The sequence below is a fragment of the Geotrypetes seraphini genome, chromosome 11 (genome assembly GCF_902459505.1).
Source record: "Geotrypetes seraphini chromosome 11, aGeoSer1.1, whole genome shotgun sequence".
Lineage (NCBI taxonomy): Eukaryota > Metazoa > Chordata > Amphibia > Gymnophiona > Dermophiidae > Geotrypetes > Geotrypetes seraphini.
Window position 1 is genome coordinate 74400002 of NC_047094.1, and position 21110 is coordinate 74421111.

Consider the following 21110-nt stretch of genomic DNA (forward strand, 5'->3'; position numbering starts at 1 on the left):
CCTCCTACCTTATTTTTCCTTATCTTACTTCCCTATGATAACATTATACTGAACAATGTAAACCATCTAGATCAGTGGTTCCCAACCCTATCCTGGAGGACCACTAGGCCAGTCGGGTTTTCAGGATAGCCCTAAAGAATATGCATGGATCAGATTTGCCTGGCACCTCCATTATATGCAGATCTCTCTCATGCATATTCATTAGGACTATCCTGAAAACCTGACTGGCCTGGTGATCCTCCAGGAGAGGGTTGGGAACCACTGATCTAAATGACATTCCTAAACTCGGTGGAAAGAGGGAGAAAATGGTGAACTGAACTGTGACTTTTAATATTTTATATTTTGAAATCTATAATTAATTCTCCTCAATCTCAATTGTCCCAGAACCCTATTTACCCTGGGTGGTAGCTCTAGGAAAGACTGCATTACCTGCCATGAAGTATGCACTGCATATTTCCCTGTAGTGAGAGACCACAAACTATGAGGGCTGTATATACACAGACATTACTGGATGGCAAAACATGGATGAAAAGGGGCAGTGTGGGTACATATGTGCTAACTCCTACTGGCACATATATGCACAAAGTTACTCCTCCCTCAGAACAAGTTAACTTTCCGTGAAAGCTTCCAAGTAGCCTACTTTATAAAGGGGTCTTTTTACTAAAATTTGACAATGGATGTAGTGTATGCTAATGAATTAATGCACATTAAGGCCCAGATTCTCTAAAGGGCACCCACAGTTAGGTACCTTTTAGGCACCTAACTTAATTGGCAAAATCTCCTTAATAGCTTCAATAATTGAAGAAAAGAATGAAATGGGTGGTAGGCACCTACCCGATTCTATAAAAGGTAGGTGCCTATCTCAGGGCGCTTAACCGTGCCTAACGCTTAAGTGGGCATTTTTATGGGCGGAGCGTGATTTAGGTGCCACTAAGTGCAATTCTCCAAAAACTTAGGCACCTGAAATGTAGACTTTTAAAACCTTGGCCTACATTTCTGGTGTCTAAGTTTTTGTGGTACATAGACATCACTAGGTGCCATTCTATAAATGGCGCCTAAGCATGATTGACATGCAGAGGGTGCCATTTTTCTAGGCGCCATTTGATTTAGGCGCAGTTTACAGAATCCAGGCCTAAATTCCAAGCAAACCAATATATAGAAACATGATGGCAAATAGACGCCAAATGGTCCATTCGGTCTGCTAATCCACAGCATCCACTATCTCCTCCTCTCCTTAAGAGATCCCACTTGACTGTCCCATACTTTCTTGAATTCAGACACAGTCTACCAGGTGACTGTTCCACGCATCTTCCAACCTTTTGTTAAAAAGGTATTTCCTTAGATTACTCCTGAGCCTATCAACTCTTAACTTCATCCTATGCCCTCTCATTCCAGAGTTTCCTTTCAATTGATAATGGGGACCATGTCATAGAACTACACAGTATTACCATGGTACCAGTGGACCATTCTGCGGTATTGCTGCAGGAACAGGAACCAATATTGCGGTAATCCTGTGTTAATGGAGATAAGCCAGTCCTCCACAGACCTACCTTTAAAATCCTGGTGGCCTAGTGGCCTTTTCGGAAGCAGGAAAAATTCCAAGAATCTCATGAGACTGTCGTATGAAGTCACAGAAGCCATTTTGAAAATGTATTTAGCGGTGAGTCAAGCTTTGGGAGAGGGCAGAAAAGAGTGAGGATCTTCTGCCCCCAAAGAGGCCCAAGATCACCAGGATTTTAAAAGTTGGTCTGGGGAGATCCAGAGAGAGGTACCAGCCCAGAGGAGAGAAGGGGAAGGGAAAAGAAGAGATGCCAGACCAGGGCAGGAGAGAGATGCCAGGGCAGGGAGGGGGAGAGATGCCAAGCCAGGGAAGGAGAGAGATGCCAGATCAAGGCAGGGAAGGGCAGGAGAGAGGTGCCAGGGCAGCGAAGGGAGAGATGCCAGAACAGGGAAGGGCAGGGGAGAGGTGCCAGACCATGGAGGTGCAAGGAAGGGGAGAGGTACCAGACCATGGAAGAGCAGGGGAGAAATGCCAGGGCAGTGAAGGGAAGTAGAGAGATTCCAGGGCAAGGGAGGAATGCCATGGAAGAGATGCCAGACAAGGGAAGGGGGAGATAAGCCACACCTGGACAGAAGAGAGATGCCAGGGCAGAAAAGGGGAGAGATGTCAAACTACAGAATGGAAGGAGAGGGAGATGCCAGCCTATGTGAGGGAGAAGAAGGTAAGAGAAATGCCATTCTGTGGGAAGGAGAGGAAAAAGATGACAGACAGTAGGAGGGGCAAAGGGGAAGACAGAGATGTCAGAACATGGAAGAGAGAGAGAGAGAAGAGATGGTGCACAAGGATGGGTGGAGAAAGGAAGAGAGATGGAAGAAATGCTGTATATGGATAGATGGGAATAGGAAAGAAGAAAGAGGGCATGGATGGAGGAGGGGCATGGAAGGGAAAAGCAGAGGGAGGGAGGAGATAGTGCATATGGATAGATGGGAAGGAAAGGGAAGACATGGGAAAAGTAGATAGATTTGAAAAGAAAGAAAAGTGAAAGAAAGTTGAATGTTAAAGTTAATGCCAAAGATGGATGTAGTCAATAAACACTACCCTGAATTACGCATTAATTGTTATTTGACAATGCTATACATATGTGAAGATTAGCTCAGAGACATGGAGGGGTCTTACGAAAAGACAACCCCCCATACCATCTCACCACCCAATCATTGCTAAATCTTCCATACTTTTAAGCAAATTAATGCCAAATTAGTGCCAAATCAAATACCAAATTAGTGCTAAAAATTCAAAACCTCTTAAAGCTTGGTTTCTTGGTTTCAATGTGAACACGTTTCGTGCTCCTGCTTCAGGAAACCAAACAGCTTAGAATCCACTCAAACATTCAGTTCAGTGCGGCTAGATTCTAAGCTGTTTGGTTTCCTGGAGCAGGAGCACGAAACATGTTCACGGTGAAACCAAGAAACCAAGCTTTAAGTTAAGAGTTTTTGAATTTTTAGCACTAATTTGGTATTTGATTTGGCACTAATCTGGCATTAATTTGCTTAAAAGTATGGAAGATTTAGCAATGATTGGGTGGTGAGATGGTGTAGGGGGTTTTTCCTTTCGTAAGACCTCTCCATATCTCTGAGCTAATCTTCACATATGTATAGCATTGTCAAATAACAATTAATGCGTAATTCAGGGTAGTGGTTATTGACTATAAACAAATATTTTCACTCCCTATTTTCTTGATACCAGTGGTATATACCTTTTTCCCTGTGTATATTTTTGACAAAGATGGATGTAGAGCAGAAAACGAAGAGGAAAAACAGCAAATGGATATGAAGGTCCAAGAAACAGAGTTAAGAGCACAGACAGAAGGAATTGCAACCAGAGACTGGGAAAAGATGATTAGAAAAATAAAATCACCAGTCAACAAAGGTAGAAAACATGATTTTATTTTTAATTTAGTGCTTGAAATTTTTGAGAATTTACATCTGCTGTCTATATTTTGAACTGTTCAGGAAGAAATTCATTTCTTTTCTATTTCTAGGTGTTGTACTGCATGCAATGTCTGTCATCTTAGGGTTTTATTTGTATATATTAGTACTTTTAATTTGTGGTTCTGTATTTGTACAGGATTTATTATTGTTCTGCATGTGTGACCAAGGCCAGGTGGTTTGGTAGGAATGAAGGTTGAGAAGCATTATTGGAGTCTTGGCCCCAAGTAGGAAGATATTTGTTGGCTTTCTTTTTGCCCTTTTGGGCCTAGAATAGCCCTCACTTAAAAATTAGCAGAGATAATTGCCCTAGGGTTAACATACAGCTCCAGAAAAAGGAGGAAGGATTGAGACATCTAGGTTTTACTTCCATTGAATGGAAGTAAAACCCAGATGTCTCATTCTGTTCTCCTTTTACTGAAGCGTGTCCTAATCAAACGATTTCTCACAGAAAAGTCAATAACCCATATGCTATAATGTTAAGGATTGCCTATATAGGTTTCAAGGTTAATGGAAATGACTGAGAGAAAATCACTAACCCCTCCCCACACCTTTTCCAAAGCTAAGGTAGTGACTGCCGCTCAGTAAACAGTCTGACGTCCATTAAATCCCTATGGGTATCAGAGTGATTACCGCAGCAACCACTATTGAAGCTATATAAAAGGAGCCCTAAGTTATTTGCATGTGATATTCTGAGGGCTGTACTTTATTGATTTTTTTTTTTCTTTATTTGCTGGTTTTGTTAACATAAGAACATAAGAATTGCCACTGCTGGGTCAGACCAGTGGTCCATCGTGCCCAGCAGTCCGCTCACGCGGTGGCCTTCTGGTCAAAGACCAGTGCCCTAATTGAGATTATCCCTATCAGCGTACATCCTTGTTCAGCAGGAACTTGTCTAACTATGTCTTGAATCCCTGGAGGGTGTTTTCCCCTATGACAGACTCCGGAAGAGCGTTCCAGTTTTCTACCACTCTCTGGGTGAAGAAGAACTTGGAAATGGACATTGTCTGTGTTGTTTGGTTTGCTTTCATACTGAGAAAAGCATAAAGAAAAAAAACACTAACCCCCTCCTTTACTAATGTGTAGCGCAGGTTTCAGCACCGGAAGCGGCAGTAACTGCTCTGACGCTCACAGAATTCCTATGAGCGTCGGAGCAGTTACTGCCACTACTGGCGCTAAAACCCCACGCTATGCATTAGTAAAGGAGGGAGTAAGTTATTTGTGTGTGATATTCTGAGGGCTGTTTTTGAAATGTTTTGCACATAAATAATTTGAGCTAAAATTATTATCTGGACTAAAATATCACTGATATTGAGCTGATGTTTGGCCTTCCTTGTGCAATGCAGAACTCAACATGCCTCACGAGTTGTACTTTTATTGATGTTTTTTTCAATCAAAATAAAAATGAGAAAAAAATACTACAGGCTTAGAATGTTTATTTGAAATGCCAGCGGCCCATAAAATGGCATAAAATCACCTTTCTGCTTTGAGCGGGGAGATGCAGGGAAGAAAATTAAGACTGTGGAAGCGGTGAGTGGATAGGGATGATAAATGTGGAGACGGTGAGGAGATGGGAATGAAAAATGTGATTCACTGCAGGGACGGTGAGGGGACAGGGATGAAAATGTGGAGATGGTGAGGGAACGGAGATGAATCTTTGTTCCCGTGTCACTCATTAAGACTCATCTCATGCATATTTATGCCACCTAGGTATTTAAACGACTCTATCATATCTCTCCTCTCCCACCTTTCCTCCAAAGTATACAATATTAAGATCTTTAAGTCTGTCCCCATATGCCTTATGTTGAAGACCACCACCCATTTTAGTAGCCTTCTTCTGGACCAACTCCATCCTGTTTATATCTTTTTGCAGGTGCTGTCTCCAGAATTGTACACAATATTCTAAATGAGGTCTCACCAGAGTCTTATACAGGGACACCAATACCTCCTCTTTCCTATTGGCCATTCCTCATCCTATGCCCCTCAAAAGTCAGCAAATACACCTATGTGCCTTCCCTGCCTAGCTGCCTTGCAGTGGTATAATAAGGGGGCAGAGGGGTGAACCGCCCCATGCGCCATCTTCACAGGGGCACCAGCACCTCTCCTCCTTTCTGCCCCCTCCCATGCACCTCTTGAAGTGTTCGCCAGTGTGAGCGCCATCTTCCACCTGCTGATGTCAATTTCAGGTCACGGGACCAGAACCTGATGTCAGAAGGGAGCCGAGGCTAGAGTAAGCAGCATGTGGAAGATGCTGCTCATGCTGGCGGACATTTCAAGAGGTACGTGGGGGCAGGGGGAGGTGCTCAAATGGTGAAGGGTGGGCCGCACGGCATGGTGGGGAAGAGCAGGGGGCATACGGCGAGGCAATCCCGGGTGCTACCATCCTGGGTGCCAACCTCCCTATTTACACCACTGAAGCCTTGTACTAGCATTTCCCTCTATGTGTAGCTACATTACCTTGAAAGAAGAGATTGGCCATGAGAATGCCAGTCACTGCAGTCCAAGCTATGTGCTGGGAATATGTCCTTGCATCCATCCTTCTTCTGTGTCCTGCCATAGAAATTGAATAATTAGGGAACTTCATTTTAAGGTTGTTTTTAATTTGTTTGTCCTGTAAATTTATCATGAGTGGAATAACAAAAATCAAAATGGGAGAAAATCAGTAGGAAAAAAATCAGCATTTTTTCAGGTAAATATTGGAATTCATTTTGGTGGACAGAAACAAAGATGATGAAAAAAATATAGGGACGAAAAGGCAGTCCTAAGTTATCCCCAGGTAAGTATCCAGAGACCATGATTGAATATTGGCAGCATCAGGGTGAATCCCGATGAGCCTCGTGACTGAATATTCATTGCTGGTACCCAGATAGGCTCTTCAATAATTGAAGTCCAAAACAAACAAAGAAGATACAAGCAACCCACAGAAAGTCAACAACATATCTAAACAAGTGGGAGAAAAAAGGCATGATGGAGAAAAGTGAAGTGATCAATTCAGTCAAAGCTCTGTGCTCTGTATTGATAAAAGTTCTCATAAAGGACTCTAATGGAGCATTGCAGTGCTCAAGAAAGAACCGAAATGGAACCAGAACCAGTCAAGGGTTGTTTTTATAGGAACTCTTTGTGTATTATCTTATACATCTGTATGAGATTACATAGAAACATGACGTCAGATAAAGGCCAAATGGCCCATCTAATCTGTCTAGCCACAGTAACCATTATCTCTTACTCTCTCTGAGAGATCCCATATGCCTATCCTAGGCCCTCTTGAATTCAGACACAGTCTCTGTTTCCACCACCTCTTCCAGGAGACTGTTCCACACATCTACCACTCTTTCTGTAAAAATGTATTTCCTCAGCTTACTCCGGAATCTATCACCTCTTAACTTCATCCTATACCCTCTCATTGCAGAGTTCCCTTTCAAATGAAAGAAACTCGACTCATGCACATTTATATTATGTAGGTATTTAAATGACTCTATCATATCGCCCCTCTCCCGCCTTTCCTCCAAAGTATACAAATTCAGATCTTTAAGTCTGTTCCTATACGCCTTATCACGAAGACCACACACCATTTTAGTAGTCTTCCTCTGGACTGACTCCATCCTTTTTATATCTTTTTGAAGGTGTGGCCTCCAGAATTCTACAAGATATTCTAAATTCACCTACAGAAAAGCTCCCTTAGAGAGGTTCTGGCGAGTCCTATTAAAGACTTGTTCAACAAATCTCTGGAGATGGGAGTGATTCCTGGGGATTGGAGGAGAGCGGATGTGGTCCCTATTCATAAAAGTGGTCACAGGGATGAAGCAGGAAACTACAGGCCGGTGAGCCTCACTTCAGTTGTTGGAAGTTTGCTGAAAGAAAGGATAGTGTACTTCCTTGAATCTAATGGGTTACAGGATCCGATGCAACATGGCTTTACAAAAGGTAAATCGTGCCAAACGAACCTGATTGAATTTTTTGATTGGGTGACCAGAGAGCTGGATCGAGGACATATGCTAGATGTAATTTACTTGGATTTCAGCAAAGCCTTTGATACAGTTCCTCTTAGGAGGCTGTTGAACAAACTTGAAGGGCTGAAGTTATGACCCAAAGTGGTGAACTGGGTTAGAAACTGGCTGCCGGACAGACGCCAGAGGGTGGTGGTTAATGGAAGTCGCCCTTATCCAGGGCGAGTTACACATTTGCATACAAAATATAAAATTACACAAAACATACAGGTCGCATCAAAGACAAACATCACTAAAACCGTAAAACAGTCCAGACCATAGAATACATCAGTGGCCTGCACCCAGCACTCAACAGTCTATACTCCTCCTCAGTTAACCAATCTCAGACTCTGTATTTCATCTGACTGAACAGGTGTCTTTTGAGTAATGTCTTGAAATTCTGTATATTCTGCTGTTGACGAATATACTCAGAAAGGTTGTTCCATTCTCTGGGACCAAAACAGTGGAAAACACTATCCCTCACAGATGGAATCAGCAAATCAAAATGGTCAGTAGACAGAAGCAATTGAGGCAAAACACATGGCAAGATACTCTGTTTCCCCTTGCTGCAAGTACATACTGGATGAAAGACAATTTTTACCTTAAAAAATTACTCAAATTGTTCCCCACTTTCTCTGTATTCTTTCAGAGGCTCCATAGAAAAGCCAGTATAATTTCATGCTGCTTTGGTTCTACTTTGCAAAGTGATACTACATTGAAATCATTCTAGATTTATACACTGGATGTACCATCTGAAAAAATCTCATTTTTTGCAGAGCTGCCGAGGGGACCAAATCCAGTTGCTTCAGTGCTTTGATGAAAATCTTGTCAAAGCATTGAAGTGACTGGATGATGGTGTGCGGTACTAAATGGGGATACAGCCCAAGGTGCAAAACATGGTGGCAGGACTCCCCAGCCATCATAGCTACAACTAAGAGCCACAATTTAAAAGATACGTGTCTTAGTTAAGTGTTTTAAACATAAGTAAGGATAAAAATATAATAAAATTAAAAATAAAACACTAAGAAACGGATCAATGACGATTTAAGCAGTTTTTCCTTAAGAAGATGTGAAGGATTACTGCATCATTATCCGATGATCCATGAGTGGCTGAATAAAATTGTTTAGTGGTAAATCAGGATCACACACTATTCATGGTGATCCTTTTTAGCACTCTGCATAAATTTTAGGCACAGATCCCATGCCTAAATTTACAAGCATAAATTTAAATTAAAACTAATTAACACTAATTGCTTGTAAAGAAGCCAGTTATCAGTGCTAATTGGCCAATTATTCAATTATGTTATGCGCGCAAATTGGGCTCCGCACTCCCACCTAGGCCGGATGTGCGAGAACTGACTGCAGCCATTCGGAGATCGGCATGGGCCCAAGTGGGAGTGTGGAGAGCTTGTTCCTGATCTCTGCGCTTCTGGACTGTGCGCCACTGGCTGGGAAATAGATGAGAGAGCCGTCTAAGGAGGGAGGAATTTAAAAAGGTACGGGGGGGTAATGATTAGAAAAGGTACTGGGGTACTAGGGCTATGATTTAAGGTACTGGGGGGTATGGGGAGGATGGGGATGATTTAAGGTACATGGGGGTATGGGGGATGATTTAAGGTACTGGAGGGGTACTTGGGGGTATGGGGCCTGCCTGCCTGCCTGTCACTAGGCTACTAGACTGGGGGGGGGGGAGTATGGGGGGATGGGAGATGATTTAAGGTACTGGGGAGCACGTGGGGGTATGGGAAGATGATTTAAGTTACTGGGGGCACGTGGGGGTATGGGAGATGATTTAAGGTGCATGGGGGTATGAAGGGATGATTTAAGGTACTGGGGGAGTTTGTGGGGGGTATGGGGACTGCCTGCCTGTCACTAGGCCACTAGGCTTGCCTGTCACTAGGTCTGCCTGCTCTGTGCCCTGTCCCGGCCTACCACTAGATCACCATAGGGTGGAGGACAGGATATAAAGCCTGGCATGGAGGGGGGGCAGGGTGCAGAGCCTGGCAGGGAGAATTTGGTTCAGAATGTTTTTATTCTTGTTTTCCTCCTCTAAATCTAGGGTGTGTCTTATAGTCTGGTGCATCTTACGGAGTGAAAAATACGGTATCTCACTAGTTATCCATTTCCAAATCATCGATAAATATATTAAAAAGCAGCGATCCCAACACAAACCCCCTGTGAGCCCCACTATTTACTCTTCTCTAGTGAGAATAATGACCATATAACCCTACTCTCTGTTTTCTATCTTTTAACCAGTTTTTACTCTACAACAGAGCATTACCTCGTAGTCCAGGGGTCATCAACCTGCGGCTCGCGAGCCACATGCAGCTCTTCTTGCATGCAGATCTCCAGGCCCTAACCCTTTAATCTCCTTTCCAACTCCACGATCCCCTACCCCCCTCTCCCCCCCCCCCCCCCGGCCTACAAGGTACTTCGTGGACAAGCAGGGGTCTTTGTGGCAGCAGCATGGCCCTCTTGCTCCAACCTCCTCACGGTTGCCTCGACCTCTCGCAGCTGCTCACAGCATTTCCTGTAGTAGCTGAAAGAGGTCACGGCTGTCATTTTAGAAGGCAGCCACGAGGAGGCAGGATCGAGAGGGCCATGCTCCTGCCACAAAAATTCCTGCTGGACCACCAGGTTCGGTAGGCCTGGGGGGGGAGTAATTGTGGAGTTGGGAGGGAGCTTAAAGGGTCAGGGCCATGAGAGGGGCTATGGGCTGGGGGAAGGGAAGGGAGGGATGAGAGGTGTAGAGACCTACGAGGGGTTAACGGGAAGAGAAGCTACACCTTGTGGCTCTTTGTAAAACTTGGGTCAAACTTTTGGATAAATTGGCTCTTTGCTGTAAAAAGGTTGCCGACCCCTGTCCCAGACCATGACTTTCTAATTTCCCCAGGAGTCTTTCATGAGGTACTCTGTCCAATGACTTTTATGTGTGGAAAGTTCCTGAGACAGCTATGGAAAAGCTTGTCATCTGAACTATTTGCTTACATCTGTAAATAAAGCAGGTTGATATTATGCCAATGTCCTGCTCATTCATGCAAGACGTGCTAATGCTGAGTTCCTGATCCAGACAGCTAACCCAGAGTAGATCCTTTTATCACCATTAGTAAATTAAAGTAAACATCTGACGTGCCAAAACACTATATTTCATAGCCTTTAATTCATTGGGCAAAGGAATCTGACTAATCCACAACATCCTATGTTTTAGACATAGGAGCTAGCTCTGTGCGAGCCCTGGATGCTTGAGCATCCCAAATATTAAACAAACTCTTTGACTGTGTCCAGGAATAGGTAATTTCAGTTGGGTTTAGCACCCTGTATAATTTTGAAAAGTTGGCACCTATGGTTATAGATAAGTTCAGCATTGACCAATTCAGCACTAACCAAGCCCCAGTTATTGAAAGCCACTCATTCCGCGCTGTACAGCGATCGATTAGATTAATTTTCAGTTTATCAAATTTTGATTCATTGCAAGCTTTCTATCTTAAGTTGCATTGGCTTCCTGTGGCAGATAGAGTGCAGTTTCAATTTGGTGTCATGGTTTTTAAAATGGGACAGGTGAAGCACCTTCATATTTTCCAGACATGGTAGTTTTATTGCAAGGTTCCTCTATGAGATATAGCACCAGGAATTTATGGTTTCTGAAATTTCCTATGTTTAAGAATTTATAATCGATTAAGCAGCTTTCTTCTTCCATTCAATATCATATGGTTGAGTTATGGAATCATCTTTCAATTACTGTAAGATCCTGTAATAATTATTTTAGATTTCAATGGATGTTAAAAACTCACTTATTTTGTAATCTTAATAGTTGATATTTAATTTGCAGTATAGTTATTATAATAAGAACATAAGAATAGCTTTACTGGGTCAGACCAATGGTCCCTCTAGCCCAGCATCCCGTCTTCATGGAGGCCAATCCAAGTCACAAGTACCTGGCAAAACCCCAAATAGTAGCAGCATTCCATGCTACCGTCCCATATCTATCTCAATAGCAGACTATGGACTTTTCCTCCAGGAACTTGTCCAAACCTTTTTTTACACCAGTTATATTAACTGCTCTTACCACATCCTCTAACAATGCGTTCTAGAGCTTAAGTATTCTCTGAGTGAAAAAATATTTCCTCGTATTGATTTTAAAAGTATTACTCTGCTACATCATCGAGTGTCCCCTAGTCTTTGTAAATCTTGATGCAGTAAAAAAATCAATCTACTTGTACTCGTTCTACACCACTCAGGATTTTGTAGACTTCAATCATATCTCCCCTCAGCTATCTTCTTTCCAAGTTGAAGAGCCCTAACCTCTCTCCTCTCTCCTTTCTTTCCATCCCCTTTATCATCTTGGTCACTCTTCTTTGAACTTTTTCTAGTGCTGCTATATCTTTTTGGAGACCAGAACTGAACACAATATGCAAGGTGAGATCGCACCATTGAGTGATACAAAGCAAGGTATTATAATATTCATAGGGCTAGATTCACTAAGCCCACCGATCAAGTCCCGACCACTTAGCAACCCCTTTGCGACCCCGACCCAATTCACTAACATTCCTCCTGATCCAATTCCGATCCGCTCATGCAAATGAGGGGAAAGGCATCCAAAAGTAGGAACGCAGGGATTCACAAAACAATTTCTGGAACACCGACTGGGCTGCCCGATCAAAAAAACAAGTGACTGCTGAGGACCAGTCGCTTGTGCAAAAACCCTGCTCTCTGCCCCGATTCTCCTGCTCTTTGCCCCAATTCTGCTTCTCCTGCTCTCTGCCCCGACTCTGTTGTTTAAACCCGATGCAGTGTGTTTTGCACTGTTGTTGTTTGGAAAATCAATAAAGATTAAAAAAAAACAAAAAAAAACCAACAACCCATGGGCTCGCAAAAGTTTCCAGCTCTAACAAAAAAGAAAAGAGTCTCAAGCTCTTCCTTCGCGGTGAGCATGCGCAGACCATCTACAGGCAAAGAAGATGGTCTGCGCATGCTCAAAGATCGCTCTCCAGCGATCCATGTGGTCGGGGGGGAGCGTGCTTTCGATCGCCATCATTTGCAACGCCCCCATTTGTGAATCAGTCGGCCTGCCTCAGATCGGCCATGGATCGGGCAGGTTAGTGAATCTAGGCCTTAGTCCTGTTAACCATCCCTTATCTAAAAATTTCTAGCATCCTGTTTGCCTTCTTGGCTGCTGCTGCTGCACATTGGGCAGAAGGCTTCAGCGTATTGTCTATGATAACACCCAGATCCTTTTCTTGAGCGCTGACCCCCAATTGATTCAGCTCTTATTCTGTGGAATCCATCCTAGAACTGACAAGGTCTAGACACAGTGGCAGGGAGCAGACTGCCCTGGGCGCCATCTTGGTGGGAGCACTTCCACTCATCCTCCTCTCCACCCCCTCACCCACACTACCATGCGCATGCTCCTTTCCTTCCCCATACATCTGTAACATTCCCGGTGAGAGCAGAAACCCCAACCTACTGCTTGCGCCAGCATCGTCTCTTCCTCTGACGTCACTTCCTGGACCCACACCTAGGAAGTGATGTCAGAGAGAAAGCCAAAGCGGGGGATGCTGCTCATGCCGGGAACGTTAAAGAGGTGCGGGAGAAGGGAAGGGGTATGTGCATGCAGCAGGTGGAGACGGGGAAGGGGCAGGTGGGGGGCCAGAGAAGAGGGTAGGGGAGAGCGCCACCCTCGCTACACCACTGTCTAGGCGGAATACAAATATTGGCATAACATAACACATACAGTACAGTCAACTTCAAAACATTTCTAGAAAATCCACATGCATCCTGAAATCTTAACTCCTGGATTTTAACAACTGCAAGGAGTAACAAGTACAGAATTAAAATGCATGCCAATAAAGCAGAGCCCTGTGGACCCAAATCATACTTCCTACCTTCAGTCACAAACGTCCGAGACTGAGGTCTTAAATTCGACTAAGACCAATCAAACATACACAGCTTGAAGCCAAGCATTTGGATTGTACGTTCTACCCTATCAAAAGCAGCCAAGCAGGCAGCTGTGATTCTAGTTTATACATTACAAAGTCTTAAGAAGATGAATAGAGAAACAACAAGGGTCTCTGTGCTGTAGTCCCAGCAAAATCCACACTGAAATTACTCCAGAATCAACATCTTGTCCAGGTACTCACAGATTTTTCCACTACTTTACTCTAGAGATATGTGTTTTATGCATATAAAAAGTGTGTATCAAATTGACTTTACATGCATCAAGCTTCCAAATTAACACATTAAATTTTTGAGTGTTAGTTAAATTTACATACACACACATTGGGCTAGATTCACTAACCTGCCCGATCATGACCGATTCGAGCAGGTCCGATGAATTCTGCAACTAAAAATATTCTAATAGGGGCAATCGGAGGAATGCCCCCATCCGCCGACACGGATCACTAGTGTGCGATCCTGACATATGCGCGGACCATCTGCTTTCCCTGTAGATGGTCTGTGCATGCGTTCGTGTTTGTTTTTTTTTTTTTGTGGGAGGCCTCGACTCTCCTGCAAGTTGTCTTGAAGGGCGATCCCCGGCAGCAGCAGCAGCCTCTTAAGGCTAAAACACACTGGCCCTGACTCTTCTGCTCTCTGCCTCCTTCCCTGCAGTGCGAGCCCGCAGGTTTAAAGCGGGGCTGCACTATGCTGTCCATACCTGTACATTTAACACAGGGAGAAAACTGGAACATCTGGCACATTCAGAGCAAATTTCTTAAGCAGAGGCTGAGCCACTGCTCGCTGTTTGCAGTTTTAGCTTTTTAACTCTTTTTTTGCATCTTCTCCACTCCCCTGTTCCCTTTTCACTCCCTCATCCCACACTCCTCAGCCCTCCATTATACGCCCTCTAGGACTTGTATTATTATTATTATCTTGCTTGGTACAGTGCATACCAGATGTACACAGCACTGTACAGAGACACAAAAGGTCAATCCCTTGGAGCTTACAATCTAGTCAAGGCAGACACATAATTAGACACAACAAACAATAAAAGATTAGTGGTTCCTCCCATCCACTTTAATCCATCCACCGGCCTCTCCCTCTTCAGCCCCCCTTTTGTCATTCTTGTCCTTCATTGGCCAACACTCCCCCTCCTTCATTTTTTTTTTCTCTTTTTTGAGCCTACACTGCCTCTCCCTCTTCTCCTGATACTGATTGTAGAACAGAGATTGACAAAAGAGGAGCCTATGTCGTTCCAAAGCAGCTCTCCCTGTCCTGTCACACAATGTCTCATTGTCCCCGTGCCAGCTCCTTTCCCTCTCCTAACACATGATGTCTCATTGCAGCTGTGCCACCTCTTCTGCACCCTCTACCAAACTTATTTGACTCACTTCAAGCTATCAATAAATAACTCGAACAAAAATTCCACTCAGAACAGGCTGTACAATCCAATGGGAATTCTGATTCCACTTCCTCAAAACGAGTCAGCGGTGTTGGGATTCTTCATCATTCCCCACAGATGGAAAGTACTAAATTTGTATTTTTAATTTTTTCTTATTTTCTTTTCCCTTTATTTATAACTTATTGATAATTTATAGCTTAGTTATAGCTTATTTATAATTTAGATATAGATTTAAAAGTGTATCACTTATCTTAAATCCTTATCAGTTCCCCTTCCCGACGCGTTTCGGAACTCTTTTTCAAGGTCGGGGGAACAAAAGATAAGGGTAATCCTCAACCATATTCTTACTGCCACTGGCTATCAAAAAAGACCTTGAAAAAGAGTTCCGAAACGTGTCGGGAAGGGGAACCGATAAGGATTTAAGATAAGTGATACACTTTTAAATCTATATCTAAATTATAAATAAGTTATAACTAAGCTATAAATTATTAATAAGTTATAAATAAAGGGAAAAGAAAATAAGAAAAAATTAAAAATACAAATTTAGTACTTTCCATCTGTGGGGAATGATGAAGAATCCCAACACCGCTGACTCGTTTTGAGGAAGTGGAATCAGAATTCCCATTGGATTGTACAGCCTGTTCTGAGTGGAATTTTTATTCAGGTTACCTCTTCTGTACAGCATGTGCCTCCTTTTAATACCAAACCATGACCCAGACAGAGGAGGAGGTAACACATACGAAGGAAAGAAGAGTAAAGAGAGTGGGGAGCATGTGAAATTCTTAAGCCAGACCCCATGCTATTGTCCCTGCCTTCTGTGACTTTTGGGCCCAGCCCCTTTCCTGGACCCTCTGTGGTAAGGTTGATCCAGGCAGGAGAGTCAGCAGTTCTTTCAAGAGTTTTGATTCAGGCAAGGATCACACACTGGGCTTCACATTCCATTCTTTCTCTGCAGTAAACAAGTCCTTGAAGGATTTTTTAAAGATGAAAACTGAGCAGATGTGAGGTAAGAGTCCCAGAATAACTACATACAGATAGAGAGAATCATTTTTGCATCAGGAGGGATACTTTATAGTCTTTTCTTATTCTGCCCCAGCAGTGTTTAAGTTGGGTTTATTGACCCTGGTAAGTGAAAGTCAGGGCCTGAGGTATTCTAGGGAGAGGGTCTGAGCTTTGTATGCTCTCTATTTCTTCTCCATAACTAAGCCTGTGCAGTAAACAAAGCCTGTATGGTAGTCTGCCTGGGGTTGCAGAGACAGTCAGAAAACGGGTAAAAACAAAACCATGAAATAGTTACATCTAGTTTTTAGAAAAAGCTCTCCCAAGGAAAAATGCTCATACATAGGTGTGATGAAAATCCTGTGCTCTGCAATTTATATGGCACCTGCTGTGACCTATGTTCATGGTTTCTGCATGTTTGATTTACTGACCTGTTAGCTGATCTTCTCTGAGGAGGTGCACAGGAAAAAGAGATTTGTAGGAGAAGGAGGAATAGAAATCGGAGACCACTCTGTGTCTGGAGCTTCAGATAACATGGCCACACCTAGAATGAATCAGTGTGGTACCAGAGGTAAGAGACTGGAAGTTACATATATCTACGCAGGCTAAAAGCAAGTTGGTTGTGGGGAAATAACCTTTTTATCATTTTCATTAAGCATTCCTTCTACTGTACCTTTAAGGTAAATTAAATTCACACTGTGAAAGTGGAAAAAAAAAAAGCGTCCTGACAGAGAGCCAAGCATTTCAGCTTTCTGCATAGAGAAAAGCTCAGTGCCAGATCCCCCAAGCCAGTTTAAAGATACAGACTTCCTTTTCCCCTGCTTTTTATAAACAGGTTTTTTTTATTACCTGGACCACCAAAGATATTCTTGGACTAATAGCATTATTGGGCCGGGGCTACTCCATTGTGTTTGGGCTCAGAATGGAATCTGGTGGGTGGTCGTGAAAACTGGAGGGGAACCAGAAAGAGGAGGAGGTTGGATATGTGTAGGAGGAAAGGAGGAAGCGTGGTTAGTCTAGTCAGTGGCTAAACTGGAGACTTGAGCAAAGGGTGGGACACTAGAAAACCAGTATTTAAGTCCCACTGATATTCCTCAGGCCCTGAGCAATCCATTTTATTTCCCATTGCGTCATGTTCCTAGACCAGGAATGTCGACCATACAGTATCAGGATCTCAGAATGTTGCCTGCTTAAAAAAAAAAAAAAAAAATCTCAATTTGCAAACACATGTAATTTTGCAATTTCAGAGAGGTTCACATATTTTGATGAGTATAACATGCTTATAACTGGCTAAAATATTTATGTAACCTGCAAGCATATGGATTTCTGATCATACAACCCACTACGGCAAACACCTGGACACCCCTGACAGACTATATGCTCATTAGGGAAGGGACTCAGGGGGTGAGAGAGTTGAGCAAGCCTTCAAAGAAGTATGACACACTCCTAATGAGTGAAAGAAGGGGTTCAGAGTGTGAGAGCGGTTACATGACACACTCCTAATGAGAAGCCCAAATTGCAAGAGATAATCATCACCTGTCATTGCTGTACGAAAGCCAACCTCATTTCTCTTCACGATCCATTACTGCCATTGATCAGGACTCCCTCTCACTTTCTGAATCACCTGCGCAATCAGCCCCTCTCGCTCCAGCTTCGAATCAACACATCACAGCGCCTTCTACTGTGTGGCTCCACTGTTACGGACCTCACGTCTTTTGTCACTCCGCAGCAAATCTCTCTCCCTAGACTGCTGACTGCTCTTAAAACTTACCTAGTACTCTGTGTCACTTTTTGGTACTGTACCAGGTGCCCATCACCACTGTTACTCTTTGGCTGTTATAATATAGTACATCCCAGACCCAGGGGCTTTCAGGATTTCCTTCATCTCTTTTGGGTAAGAAATGTATCCTGCAATGTTGGATCTCATCTTCTGCACCGACCTTGGCTCAATGGCATTCTCTGATGATCACCCAAGCTTCCTTGGAGCGGAGAATTATAAAGGACATTGATTCCTCTCTGGGACAACAGTTTACCACCATATGGGAACTGTTTAAGACTACAATAACACCGGTGGCTCGCAGCCTTCTCTTGAATATTTGACTGTTGATTTCTTGATTGCTTTCCTTCATGGGTTACTTTCTGTTTTGTGTTCATCTTGCATGGGATTGGGAGGGAGATATTGGGGTCTGGGGGGGGGGGAGGGAGGGGATATTCTTTATCTGTCTTAATATAACAGTTCCTTAGCAGTTGTTCACCTACAGGCCTTGTTCCTGTCTCTTTATTGAGTTCTTCTTTTGCTCTTTGCAATGTTTTTGGCCTGTCCTTGTTTATTGCTGTTTTCGTTTGGAACTGAATAAAGATGATTAAAAAAAAACAAAACAAAACCCACAACTTACCTAGTTACACAGGCCTTTGGTGAGTCTCTTTCAGGCTGATCGCAGTCCAGTTGCATTGTCCTATTGCAGTGCTTCCCCTCTCCTATCCTGTAAATTCAGTGGAGTTCCTTTCTTTCTCAGTTTCTTTGTATTGTGAACTGCTTCAGTGCTCCTATACAGGGGCAGTTATCATGTCTAATAAGCCATTAACTACCAGTCTCACAGCATTGGGGGAAGGGGGGCAGACAACGCCACAACTAGCATGAGAGGAGCACTCTGTCTTCTAATCACATCCATCCACTAATCTTTCTCACTATGGCCCCCACTATCTAAGCCCATTACCTAACTCACTTATCTAACCCCTTCCCACTCACTAACCCAACTTCCCACCTACCTACCCACTCATACCCAGTAATCTGCTCCCACCCACCCCTCTATCACCACCTACTTGCCTAACCATTCTAGCTGTTCCATAGAAGAAATCAATCAGATTTGTTGGATGAGATGTTCACATTGTGAAATTATGTAGCATGATGTAGAGGCAATACACATTGGATGGGACAGTGTGACTCTTCTACTTCCTGCCTCTTCAACTCTTCTTCCACCTCCTGTCATTTTCTATTGTTTGGGCTTCCTGATGACCCCAAATTCTGTCTGCAGCTATCTTTTCATATGTAGCCCTCAGAGCTTGTAACCAGGCAATTTGCCATGTGACAAAGGTGTGCCTTCACCCTGTACACAACAAATGCATTGCATGATTGAGAGACAGATAAAATCCGAGAAGCATTAGATATAGCTATGAATAAAGAAAAAATTTCAGGGCACTGCACATCACTACAACTGCCTCTGCCCCCCCCCCCCTCCTCTACCTCCCTTACAGCAGAAACAGATGAGAAGCACTGTGACACTTTCATACACTGGACTTTAGTGGCAGCATTTAGAAGGTGTGAGATAACAATTAGAGAATGACATGGGGATACATTTTTTCCTGTCCCCGCAGGAACTCATTTTCCCGTCCTGTCCTGGCGAGTTCTTTTCCTGGCCCTGACCCATTCCTGCAAGCTCTGTCCTCATCTGCATAAGTCTCAAACACTTTAAAATCATAAGCGTTTGAGGCTTGTGCGGTTAAGGCAGAGCTTACAGGAGTGGAGTAGGGACAGCGACAAAACTCACGGGGGACAGGACGGGGAAATTGAGTTCCTGCGGGGATGGGGAAAAATTTTTCCCTGTGTCATTCTCTAATAACAATACCACAAAGAATCAAGAAGCACAAAAGTTCTATAGGTGCAATTTCTTCAAGTCAAGAATCCATTCCCAGGGATCTCAAAGTCCCTCCTTGAGGGCCGCAATCCAGTCGGGATTTCCCCAATGAATATGCATTGAAAGCAGTGCATGCACATAGATCTCATGCATATTCATTGGGGAAATCCTGAAAACCCGACTGGATTGCAGCCCTCAAGGAGGGACTTTGAGACCCTGCAATAAGAGTATGATATTAAAAAGTCCCTCATTGTTGTAAAAGAATTGACATTGGCTGTCATACTTTTTCTGTTAAATCTGTTTATTGCAAAAAAGATAACTCTGATAGGACCTACAAACAAAGAGTACGGGATAAACACATCAAATACAAATAACACAGAGTATCGTTAAGGGTACAAAAGGAAATATTGCATTTCTATCCTATTCTAGCCCATTTCCCCCCTTTAATCCATCAGTGGACAAGAGGCTTTGTTTCTTACAGCCTCCTGCAGATTTATCAAGAGGGAAAGGAAACCCCCTATATTTCACCCACCCTCCCCTATACCATACACACTGCTCAACTATCAATTGTTGGATAGCTATAATACATAATTTAAAAGATATGGAATTTAAGACTAAGCTCCTCACTTTAGGGGACAGATCTTATATATAAGGAGACAGATGCTCATAAGCTTACCGTGCAAGAAAGACTGGTTGTAGTCAGTCTAGCTTGTAAGATAGCTCAGTTTCCAATGCACAAAAGGGTCTCGGTGGCTTTTACCGATCACGGTAGCAGCCACCAAGAATCCTATGCAAATGCACTACAAGGAGCTCATTGGTATTAAAATGCACACTGTGTAATGCATAGAAACATAGAAATAGACGGCAGATAAGGGCCACGGCCCATCTAGTCTGCCCACCGCAATGACCCTTCCCCACCTAACTCAGTGAATAGATCCCACGTATCTATCCCATTTGGCCTTAAAATCAGGCACGCTGCTGGCCTCAGTGACCTGAATTGGAAGATTATTCCCGCGGTCAACCACTCTTTCAGTGAAAAAGAATTTCCTGGGGTCACTGTGCAGTTTCCCTCCCCTGATTTTCCACGGGTGCCCCCTGGTTGCCGTGGGACCCTTGAGAAGGAAGATATCTTCTTCCACTTCGATGCGACCCGCGAGATACTTGAACGTCTCGATCATGTCTCCCCTCTCTCTGCGTTCCTCGAGTGAGTAGCAAGGAAGGAATGCCTAACTTTAACATGCAAAATTTTCCATCAGGTCTGGAACTGTCATTGGGTTCTCTGGTAGGAGCAGTTTACTTGAATTTTAAGTCTGCAAGAGTGACCGTGTGCTTGTTTTGTGTGCATGTTTGTCCCACACCTAACAGCTGCAAAATCGCTATGGAACTAAAAAAAAACACAAAAACTTCCAAACATACTGTAGCAAAAAAGGCTCAGCTGCAGCTGGAAGGGTTTTTTTGCCCTTGCTGCTTACCTCTTCAGAATTTTGGCAATCCCAGCCCTGCATTTTACTGGCCTGTGCACTCTACTGCTCAGCTCTTGTGTGTAGGCCCAGACACAGTTCCTCCCCCTTTTACCACCAGTACCCAACGCAAACAGCATGCATATAATTTTCAATCTGTTGAGCATTGCCCAGTAAAGTAAAATTACTCACAAGCTGGTGTTTTCCG

The 21110-nt window shown here is 43.5% G+C and overlaps 1 protein-coding gene and 1 long non-coding RNA gene across 5 annotated transcripts in view; one reads left to right on the forward strand and one right to left on the reverse strand.

Moving 5' to 3' along the window:
• Positions 1-21110, reverse strand: part of LOC117345476 (ly6/PLAUR domain-containing protein 3-like) — a 54811-nt gene that overhangs the window by 20679 nt on the left and 13022 nt on the right. The window contains exons 1-2 of one of the 3 annotated variants that reach the window (XM_033914176.1): positions 16239-16358; positions 5944-6036 (exon numbers count right to left, since the gene is read on the reverse strand). In XM_033914176.1, coding sequence (XP_033770067.1) covers positions 5944-6022 — 79 coding nt within the window. In that variant the 5' untranslated portion in view covers positions 6023-6036; positions 16239-16358. Of the gene's footprint in view, positions 1-5943; positions 6037-14124; positions 14174-16238; positions 16359-21110 lie in introns of those variants that run through there. The other 2 variants (XM_033914175.1, XM_033914177.1) reach the window with 2 other exon arrangements.
• The window catches only part of LOC117345477, a 38242-nt gene continuing 32787 nt past the window's right edge, over positions 15656-21110 (forward strand). Inside the window, exons 1-2 of one of the 2 annotated variants that reach the window (XR_004536443.1) lie at positions 15656-15814; positions 16246-16378. This is a non-coding gene — a long non-coding RNA (uncharacterized LOC117345477). The remainder of the gene's footprint in view (positions 15815-16245; positions 16379-21110) is intronic. The other variant, XR_004536444.1, reaches the window with a different exon arrangement.